Source organism: Neovison vison, chromosome X, assembly GCF_020171115.1.
Source record: "Neovison vison isolate M4711 chromosome X, ASM_NN_V1, whole genome shotgun sequence".
Classification (NCBI taxonomy): Eukaryota; Metazoa; Chordata; class Mammalia; order Carnivora; family Mustelidae; genus Neogale; species Neogale vison.
In genome coordinates, this window is record NC_058105.1 from 111,996,140 (window position 1) to 112,006,950 (window position 10,811).

General features: G+C 54.6%; 1 protein-coding gene across 1 annotated transcript; it reads left to right on the forward strand.

The window, feature by feature from the left end:
- The first annotated feature begins 993 nt into the window (after positions 1-993).
- Positions 994-5,613, forward strand: LOC122896702 (transcription factor SPT20 homolog). Its single transcript, XM_044234757.1, has 3 exons — positions 994-2,598; positions 2,926-3,619; positions 5,372-5,613. The coding sequence occupies exons 1-3, from the start codon at positions 994-996 to the stop codon at positions 5,611-5,613; spliced, it is 2,541 nt and encodes an 846-aa protein (XP_044090692.1).
- The last annotated feature ends 5,198 nt before the right edge of the window (positions 5,614-10,811 follow it).

Genomic DNA, 10,811 nt, shown 5'->3' on the forward strand with positions numbered 1-10,811 from the left:
CAGGCCACCCTTCCAAACCGATAGTCTCAAGCCGAGCTGTGCCCCCAGACGGGACAGACGCGTGGCCTACGGCAGCCTTGGAAAGCGCGCTTCCGGGACACACGGGGCAGTACCAGGGCAATACTTAAGGATCAGAACGGCAGGTCTTGCGCACAGCGACAGGACCACCACCGGGCGGACCCCTGAAGACAGGAGAAGACGGCGATGCCTGCACCAGATTCAGCGAGCCTCCCCCGGCGCAGGCAGGAGCCACTGCCCACGGGCGCTGTGGGGTGTGTGCAAGCGGTGACGGGCACCAGGCGCAGCCCTGCCGTTCACGACAGGAGACTCGGAAACAGCGAACAATTCTGGGGGAAGCGCCGGCCCAGAAAGGAAAGGACCAGCTTCCAAGGCTTCGGCGACAGCCGCATTTCTGCGCGAACTGGCGTGGACCTGGGACCGGAGAGGGCGTATTCCTCGGATCCTTGCCTGCGCGGCGGCAGCGGCGGCGGCGGTGGCGCCATGCCCTGGGCCTTAAGCGCAAAGCCAAGGGGTGGCCCTGCCGCGGGAGTGCGGGCCCTGGGCCTCGTGGCCCCGGGGCGGAGGCAACAACAGGAGGAGGCTTGAGGCCTGCCTTGGCGGCCTGCAGAGAGAGCACATGCGCACCAGCGGCTGCTCCCGCAGGGGGCGGGGACGGGGGGCGGGGGAAGAGCAGGGAGGGCGGGAAGGGGTGCGCCCAGCCGCCCACTTCCGGCCCCGCCTGCGAGGAGTCGGGACCCGCGGTGGCGACTCGGGCACGTGTAGGTGTTTTCCCCTGATCGCAGGTATGTCGTGTGCTGCTTTCCTGGGGCGGGCTCCCGGCCGTGCACTGGGAACTGAGGCTCCTGGCTCACCGCGCCGCGGGGCAGTTGCGGCGCGGGCCGGACTCTACCTCGACGTGAAAGCCGGGGTTTTCGGCCCGCTCCTCAAGGCACTTGCGTTTTCTCTTGTCTTTAGGGCCCCTTTCGCACCACGATGCAACAGGCCCTGGAAAGGGCTTTGGACCGTGCGGACTATGTCATCGCAGGCGCCCAGCAGAGGCCTCCAAAGAGGAGAGGCTCGTCGAGTGGGGAAGCATCTCTCTACGAGAAGCTTTACGACATCTACGTGGAAGAATGTGGGAGAGAGCCTGAGGCTCCGGAGGAGCTAAGAAGCAACGTGAACTTGCTAGAGAAGCTCGTGAGGAGAGAGTCGTTGCCTTGTTTAGTGGTCAACCTGCACCGGGGAGAGGGGGGATATTCGCTGATGCTCCAGGGGAAACACGGAGCGTATTCGGAGACCGTCCGGCTGCCCTACGAAGAACGCGAATTGCTCGAATACCTGGATGCTGAAGAACTACCTCCCGCTCTGCTGGACGTGCTGGAAAAATCGGAGGTGAACCTCTTCCAGTGCGGGTGCGTCATAGCGCAGGTGCGGGACTACAGGCAGTGCAGCGGTGGGGAACCTCCGGGCTACCAGAGCAGGCACATTCTCCTGCGCCCCACCATGCAGACGTTAGCCTGCGACGTGCAGTCCATGACCAGCGATGGCCAGGAATGGACCCAGGAGGACAAACTGTCGCTTGAGAGCCAGCTGATCTTGGCCACCGCTGAGCCCCTGTGTCTGGATCCTTCTGTAGCAGTAGCCTGCACGGCGAACAGGCTGCTCTATAACAAGCAAAAGATGAACACTGGGCCGATGAAAAGGAGCTTCAGGAGGTACTCTGCCTCCTCTCTGCATCGGCAGCGGGAGCTGTCTGCTTGTCCCCCTCCTCCTGAGCTGACAGTATGGGCCTCTTGCCGGAAACGCAGGGAGCGCCAAGACCGTCCGTGGTACGACCTCAAAATTTCTAAGGCGGGGAGCTGCGTAGATACGTGGAGGCGGAGACCCTGTGACTTGGCGGTGCCTTCGGAAGTGGATGTGCAGAAATATGCCAGAGGGAAGAGGTCCGCCCAACGGGTCGTCTCACCTCCGGGAGTCTGGGCAGCCGGCGAGGTGAGGGACGGTGGTGCGTGTGGCCGCGAAGCCGGCCAGGAGCCTCAGAGCACGGAGCTGACCTTCCCGAAGTCGCCGCCGCTGAATAATCCACCCTCCTCTGGAGCGAGAAGGCCCTGGAAGGAAGACCGGTGGGAGGGACAGATGTCTCCTCCGCACCCCTGCACAGATGACTGTTCAGGCGGTGTCCCTCCAGAATCAAAGACTGCTGCTGGCGGGGTGGTCACGGGGGCAGAGCTGGCCGTCCCGCAGAAGGCCAGCTGTACGGTCACCGGGTCGCACGGCTCAGGCGGCCTCAGTGGGCTTCCTCCCGGGAACGACCCAAAACAGCCTGACATGGCATCGGTTCGGTCTCCAGTCCAGGGGGAAGGCGTGGGACGGCCACCTCTGCGCATCAGACTTCCCTGGAGCTCAGGAACGAGCCGGTCGGCGAACAGTTTTATTCCATGGGAGGGCAGCAGCTTTCGTAAATCTCCATGTCCTGCTCCCGCTCCTAAGCCACCAAGTCCCTCCCAGCAATCGCCCGTGGACGTGAATCGAGGGAGCCCGCTTCCCGCAGCCACCGTGTCCGCCGCCAGCGCCCCACAGAGGAGCCCGGCCAGCCGGGTCTCGGCCGGCTCCCAGCAGTCCTCTGTGAGCGTGACCGGAGTGGGCGCGCTTCCTGCAGCCCCCCTGTCCACGGCCAGCTCGTCCGTGAGAGCCCCGGCCACCCGGGTCCCGGCCACGGCCCAGAAATCCTCTGTGGAAGTGATTCGAGTGAGCGTGTTTCCTGCAGGCACTTTGCCCACCGCCAGCTCCTCACTGAGAGCCCCGGCCACCCGGGTCATGGCCAAGTCCCCGAAATCCTCTGGGAAGCAGGGCCCTGGAGTCGGCAGGCTGCCTGCGACCACCCCGTCCCCCGCCGGCTCATTGCAGAGCAGCCCGGCCGTCCAGGTCACGGCCAGCTCCGCGGGCCACAGCCTCCTCCAAGTGGCGGGCCCTGGTTGCGGAGCTCGGGCTTTGGAGAGGGGCTCCGGCCCGGGGCAGGGCCCTCAGGCTGGCGCCAAGGCTCCTGCGGGGATCCAGCCCAGCAGCCTGCCCTCAGGCGCTCGGCCCCCCAGTGCGGTGCCCGCTGCAGCGCGGAGTCCTCCGGTCCGCGTCCAGTTTTTTTTAAAACACGCTTCCGGCCTCAGGCCAGTAACTCTCCTGGAGGTTCCCCAAGAGTCGCTCCTTTTGAACACAGCGCGGCCGCCAGAGCGGGGGCTCTATCACTTGATTTCCCAAGAACAACTTCAGCAAGCCTCCACTGGGGGTCCTCAGCGGCCTGGGCCCCAGGGTCCAAGTGCGAGAGGTGCAGCCAGTCTAGAAAGGGCCTCCTCTGCTCAGCAGGCTGTGGCGCTAAACCTGGCCGGAGAGGGGGAGCTGCCGCAGCCCCACGCGGCGGTGTCGGCGGTGTCGGCCCCGTTCGGCTCTGGGGAAAGCCAGAGAAGCCCCGAGCAGAGCGGTCCTCGTCCCGCGCACACACTGCGGCCGCCCCAGCCACAGGGACCACGGTTGAGAATCTTGCAGGGCCCTGTGGCCATGACGACAGTCATCGCCCAGACAGCCAGGCCGCCTCTGGCCCCGCAGCCCGCAAGCCAGGCCAAAGGTAAAATGGACAGAAGCCCGCCTTCCCCTCCCAAATCCTGAGTCTTGTCGTATTTTCTCTTTGTACAAAACACCAGAGCATGGGCCCAAATCAGCTCCCTCTCGAATTTTGACTTCATTTTGGTTCTGGTTTTTGGTTGCTTTTTTTTTTTTCCTTTTCCTCGATGTGTCTGTGTTTTACATTTCGGTGTCCAGACTGTTGATGAGCACAAGCTCGTGAGCGGTTTGTAGAAACAAGGCAGCGACTCAGGACACTGGGATTGTTTTTGCTTAGAGTCGTCGCTTTGTTGCTGTCCTTGTAGACAGTCATCGTATTAGTTAATGTTCTAAAGTAGATCCAGCTCCAAACTGGGTTCGGTCGAAACCCCCGAAACTATAATTTCTCGAGAACCGTAAAAGTGCACTCGCCCAACAGTTACCGTGGGGACTCCTTGAATCGGATGGTTGTCCAGACTTTTAGGGGAGCTAAAAATCCTGACCTAAGATGTACCGCCTTAACCATTTTGAAGGTGCCTTTCGGTTGATGCTCGGTAGGTGGACGGTTGATGCTCGGTGGGTGGACGTGGTTTCCCAAGGCGGTTCTGGAGCTGTTCTCTTGCAAAAGCGCAGCGATCCCCACCAGCAGAGCTCCCCGTTCCCCATCCCCCCCAGCGCAGGCCCCCAGCCTTCTGTTTTCTGTTTTCCCGAGCTGGACTGCTGCAGATCCTTTGTATGAATCCTGAAGGGGTGTTTGTCCTTCAGTGACGGACTTCCGTTGCTTGGCATGAGGTCCCGACGTTTCCTGTGTGCTGTAGTGCTGTAGCCTGGGAAGGGAAGGGCGTGGCTTTTTGCACATGGTTTCCCTGTGCATCGTCTGTACTGAAGTGACTTTTTAAATACCAGAAACCCCTTTTGGAAGAGTGGTCTTGGTGTGTGCTGGTTTGTGCACCGTGTATGAAATGCAGTTCTGGCAAATTTGTTTTGAAAGAAGCTGTGAAACCTCCCCAGAGAGGACGTGCTTGCCAGGCTTATATGGAGGATGTGGGAGACGTCCCAGGTGGGCAGAGCGGCTCAGGGGCGCCCTGCTTGGTGGCGGCGCCCAGGCTGCACTCAGCGCCCACGCTGCCCCCCGCAGAGCCCAGCCCCTCTCGTCCAGGTGCAGTCACTGGCCTCGAAAACGCACCTGTGGGGTGTCTTGCTCTCCCCCTGTTTGGTCCTTGACTCGGTTTAGAAGTCCTGGTTATTTGGAGACATTGAAGAGCTTCGCATTGGAAAATGTGTGTTATTTGTTTGCTTTTCAAGTGTTGGCGACCTCTGGTCAGATTCTGAAGCGGGACCCCTATGTCCCTTTCTGCCTGTCCCCTCCCGGTGCCCCTGGGCTGTCCAGCATCCCGGCTCCCCCATGTCCGTTCCTGCTTTCTCGTGTCGGTGGGGCTCACGGCAGCCCTGAAGTTCTTTCTGTTTCCCCTTCCTTTGTACGGAGGCGCACTTCACGGGAGCGACCGTCCCCCGTCTTCAGGGGTACAGCTGGGCGTCAGTCGCTGCATTTTCACGGCCGTGCCATCACCAGCTGTATTTCCCACGCAGCCGCCTCACCCCCAGGGCGGCCTCTGTGGCCCCGAAGCACCGGCTGCCGTCCTGTCCCCCAGGCCCGGAAGCCCCCGTTTGCTTTCTGCGTCTGTGGACGGCCCCGTCCTCGACACTGGCTGACGATGGAGTCGGAGAGCCTGTGACCTCGCATGGCCGGTCCGTCGCTCGGCGCCGTGTGTTCGAGGTTCGCGCGTGGTGTCACCCCCGCCGCGCTTTGCTCGTTCTTGCTCGGCTGAGCCTTACACGCTGGTGCGCGTGTACCTCACCGCGTGTGCCCGGTCTCCGTCCGTGGACATCCCCCTTGCTGGCGAAGCCTGTCGGCCGTCGTCAGTCCTGCTGCTAGGAGCGCCGGGGTGCAAGGAGTTCTCGGAGAGCTTCTCACGTGTTGTCGCGTTACACTTTGTACAGGGCAGCCTGTGTCCCTGAACTTTGCTTTGCTACGTGCACACGCATGCTTGCCTGCCTCTGGCCCCACAGAAGAGGGAAATGAGGTCTGGCCGCTCCCAAGATGAGCGATACTCTGGCTTCTCTTCAGATCGTGTGACTCTTCCGCCTTTGACGAAGAGATGAGCGGAGAGGCAGGTGACCGGCGGGTCCTTCTCGATCAACCCCGCTGTACCGTCCCGGCCCCGCTCAGGGAAGATTTCGGCCAACCTCAAGCCAAGGTCAGGTGTGCCGTGTGAGGGACGCTGAGCCCGGGACGGCTGTAGGTAACCCATCCCGGACAACCTCGTTAACGGGGCCTGCGCCTTTTAGAAGTGACCCAGCGTAGTGACCACTGGCTTAGAGGAGTTTCCACTTGGCCTTGGGAACCAGCGAGCACCTGCACTCCGAATCTCACCTGATTTGATGTACTTCTCTCCTTCTGCCCTCTTGAACAATGTGAGCTTTGGGGCGCTGACTCCCTTCAAAGTCAAAAATCTGTGTCTCTTGTCTCACTTAAAATTTAACTCCTACTAGCCTATTGCTGACCGGAAGCCTTACCGATCACCTGAACACTTGGCTAACACGTATGTTGTCTTTATATGTATTAAATACTGTGTTCTTATGATAAAGTAAGCTGGGGAAAAGAAAATATTATGGAATTTATTATGGAAAATACTATGGAAATTATTGGGAGGAGAAAATTTATGTATGGTACTATACGGTATTTCTCAAAAATATGCACATAACAGACCTAGAAATTTAAAGCTATGTTGTTCATGGTTGAAATGTACTACAGGGATATATAGGGGAACTTTCCTTTGAATAATATGGCACTCCCTTCCTAGACTATAAATAAATCAGTGTTTATGTCAAATTACCATTGGTGATCTTTGATTATTTGCTTCTAATCATCTCCATCCAAGACTGGCCATTTGAGGCAGGTGCCACACTGATGAACAGAAAAGGGTAAACACCCTTGAAGTGAAATCCCAGAGTGTGTATTTATTCACACAGTTGTGTAGGGAGGACTTACCATGTGCCTTGTGCTGTGTTAGACCCCAGCTGGGATGGGGAGAAGATGGATACCTAAGAAAAGAAAAATGCCTCTCAGAATCTAGATCTTATTCACAACTCATGTAAGTTCAGCCTTTATCAATTTAAGCTACATTCCCAGTATGATAAAGTCGTAGTAGAATAATGCCTGTCACATCGGCAGAGATGAATACGTAATAAAGAGATTGAGAAACAGAATGCTCAAGACTTTAGTGGCTTGTCACCCTATCACAGGTCAGAGGGCAGAACACAGACCATAAGAAGATGGAGATAAGATTCCAGATGAGCGGCTCCCGGATAGCTCAGTGGGCTAAAGCCTCTGCCTTCAGCTCAGGTCATGATCCCAGGGTCCTGGGATCGAGCCCGGCATCAGGCTCTCTGCTCAGCGGGGAGCCTGCTTCCCCTTCTCTCTCTGCCTTCCTCTCTGCCTACTTGTGATCTCTGTCAAATAAAATCTTCAAATAAAATAAAATAAAATAATATATTAAAAAAGATTCCAGATGAAAAAGTATTGCCCAGTGCCTGCAGTCCAGGGACGTGTCTCCACAGAGCAAGCGTGTGCTTACTCATAAATGTAAGTTAAAACAAATCTCTTATCCCATTCTCAATTTCTATTTTGAGAAAATCTTGGGGAAAACATCCACTTGTCCTAAGAAACTTTTGTTTTCTTACAAATAACTAAACATGTTAGGTTCCTTGCTGGATAAGCTGTCTTCAGGGTTATGTTCCTGCTTCTCCCACCTTCCCTAACCGCTACGAATCTAGTCCTTGTGTTTCTTTGTGTGCTGTCTCCCTCCTGAAATAGCTCCGTGGCTACCCATTCATTAGCAGAAGCTGAGTTTATGCTCACCCATGAGGATGAGGACATACTTGACAGTATCAGTAGTGTTTCAGGTAAATATCTTTTTCCACAAAATAATCCTCCATCTCCAGAACTTTAGTATTTCATCTACAGGGAAAAAGTACTTAACTGCTTTCACTGCGTCTTGAAAAACACCTAGGCTATAAAATAAAGGATTTCTTCCCGCTTTTCTCACTACATGCTAGGCACTATTGTGATGTACTTGTTGTAACTCACTCAGTCCTTGCAAGGACTGTATAAGGAAGGTACAATTATGAATGTGGACACAAGGCCTTGGGAGCTAAGGGTCACCTACCTATAAACTATCAGAGCCCAGATTTGGACCCAAGCTTCTTGGGGTAAGAGACCATGTCCTTTCCCACACTGCCCTCCTCATGGCCTCACTGAGGACAAGACATAGACCCATCCATGGTGGGCTCACCATATGGTTGGAGAGACCCTAAGGCAGATGGATGAAATGACAGATTATAGCCTGTCGCTTAACTATGTGTTGGTGCTTGAGGGGGGCTAATACCTGGCATCTTGGTCAGAGTTTGGCACCATCTGAAAGAGACAGTGATTCAGACTCAAACAGTTGGACATTAATATATTCTCCGTGTAAGTGACGCTCTTATGATGGAAGATGTAATCTAGATGTGGACCAAGCAAATTTCAAAATACCACTCCCTAGCTATAGGGCCATGCTTCCACTCCCAGGCAGAGCTGGAGAAGTGCAGACCCCTCCCCGCAGGTCTGGCCTTCTCACCCAGGAGAACCGAGTAGGCGGAGCAAGCTAATGTTACTCTAATAAGAGCAAGATGATACGTGATGATCAAGCTTGCTTAAACTGTATATAGCGGCCAGATTATTGAATGGTTATCACATCAGCCTGGCAACGAGTTGCTTACAAGACATGCATTATTCATTTAATCCTCAAAATGATCTTATTTGTGGTTAGTGTTGTAAACTCCATTTTCAAGCGAGACAACGAGAGGATACTGTAATTCATCTTGCTAATGGAGGGGCCAGGATTTGAATCTCGATAGCCTGGCTCCAGAACCCATAGTCTTAACCACTAAGCTGGAGCTTCTTAAGAAATTTATAGGGTCAGTCTGGAGATAACTAGGACTAGGTTGGGGCGCCTGGCTGGCTCAGTCAGTTAAGCTTCTGCTTTCTGCTCAGGTCATGATCCCTCATTCCTGGGATCAAGCCCCAAATCCAGCTCCTTGCTCCGTGGGGAGCCTGCTTCTCTCTCTTACTCTGCCTGCCGCTCCCTCTGCTTATGCTCTTCTCAATGTCAAATAAATAAAATATTTTAAAAAAAACCAAAACAACCAGGGCTAGGTGTAACTGCTATTTATAAAGTTATTTTCATAGAATAATACTTATAAATCAGGGGTACCTGGGTGGCTCAATCAGTTAAGTGTCTGCCTTCGGCTCAGGTCATGATCCCAGGGTACTGGGATCCAGCAATATGTCTGCTCAGGGGGGAGCCTGCTTCTCCCTCTCCCTCTGCCCCCCTCCTCTGCTCCCCTGCTCCCCTGCTCATGCTGTCTCTTTGTCTCTGAAATAAATAAAATCCTAAAAAAAAAATTAAAAAAAAAAACACCCTTATAGGGCTCCTGGGTGGCTCAGTCGGTTAAGTGTCTGCCTTGAGCCCAAATCATGATCCCAGGGTCCTTGGATCATCCCACTTAGGCTCCCTGCTCAGCAGGGAGTCTGCTTCTCCTCCTTCTGCACCTACCCCCTGCTCATACTCAAGCTGTCTCTCTCTTTGCTAAACAAATAAACAAAATCTTTATTTTTTTAAAGATTCTCTATGCATGGGGTGTGACCTCAGGTGCACCTTTCTTTTTTTTTTTAAGATTTTATTTGTTTATTTGACAGACAGTGAGAGCACAAGCAGGGCGAACGGCAGGCAGAGGGAGAGGGAGAAGCAGACTCCCCGCAGAGCAGGGAGCTCAATGTGGAGCTCAATCCCAGGATCCTGGGACCAAGACCCGAGCCAAAGGCAGTTGCTTAACCAACTGAGCCACCCAGGTGCCCCAAATAAATCATACTTCGAAGATGACCCTCTCATAGAATGGGACTTCCTCCATATAGAGGTCAAAGATGATCAACTATCCTGGAGTTGCCAGTTACCCGCTGTATTGAAATGAGCAGAATTATCCCAAAGTGACCAGATTCTGGCTGGCTGGGACCACGAACCAGCCGAGGCTGGAGCAGAGTGGAAGAAGCTTCTATTGCAGGTTCCTGGTGGGGCAGCATGTCACCTCGACTGGGCTCCAGTGACAACTGGGAAGGGTACGAGCCTTCCCCTGCCTGCAAGCTGACAAGTGAGTCAGCTTTAATCTCACAGATGCTGGCAGAAATCACAAGAACACTGGGCCAGAGGCAAAGGATGTGATTCCCCATAGCACAACAGGCAGCACGTGCTTCCTATTTGCGCTGGTTCTCCTGCCCCCCGTGTCCTGGGCAACACAGAGCCGGGCCCAAGCGGATGCCGCACATTCGGTGGATGCCAGTCGCTGGGGAGGAAGCAAGCCTAGGAAACACCAGTAAGGGAAAGAGAGCTGCAAGCAGACCAGTTTTTGCCCTAAACGGAGACATTATTATAACGGCCAACAAACACATTTTTCTCTGGCTCGATCTCCATCTCCTAAGGCCGTTCACTCCACAAACTTTCTTGCAAGTTAGCTCAGTATAAAAGCTGTCAGTGCCTCTGCTCACAAGATGTGCAGAAACCAGAGAAAGCCACGGAAAAGTGTCTCCCGATAGACCTCAGGTGCCAGAGGCTGGAATTCCCAGAAAGTTCTTTCAACATCTAGGGTCCAGCTCCAGACTGCGGGGCACCCAAGCAGTCTGTGTGTCCCTTGCTTGAGAAGGTCATTTTCTCACGCTAGTTCAAAAGGACCTCAATAAGGGTCTCAGTCCCTCTGCTCGAACGTGGACCCCACGCTGTGTATCCAGGAGGATATGGTGGCACTGGCAGTCTCCTTGAATGTGTGACAGGAGCAAAGGGACCCGTGCCTTCTCTTCTCTTGCTGCCCTGGCATTCTAAGTTTTTCTCTCTCCCAGAAAAGTTAATGACTGAATTCATTTCAAAGCCTGGTATGTGACCGGCAAGACCCAGATGGTCTCAGTATAGTCGATAAAGAAAAATAACCAGACATCTTAGAGTTTACAAGCAGCCAGAAGGAGAAAGATCAAACAGGGCAGAGACCCAGCAAAAACAGGATTGCCAGAGAAGACAGATAACAAATAAAAAATAAAACTAGGATTTAAAGAGATTCAAGTACAGCAT

Coding starts and splice junctions, on each gene's coding strand:
- LOC122896702 (XM_044234757.1), top strand. CDS start 994: ATGCAACAGGCCCTGGAAAGGGCTTTGGACCGTGCGGACTATGTCATC. Junction 2,599..2,925: donor AGAGGAGCCCGGCCAGCCGG/GTCTCGGCCGGC, acceptor CCGGCCGTCCAG/GTCACGGCCAGCTCCGCGGG. Junction 3,620..5,371: donor GCCCGCAAGCCAGGCCAAAG/GTAAAATGGACA, acceptor CGTGTGTTCGAG/GTTCGCGCGTGGTGTCACCC.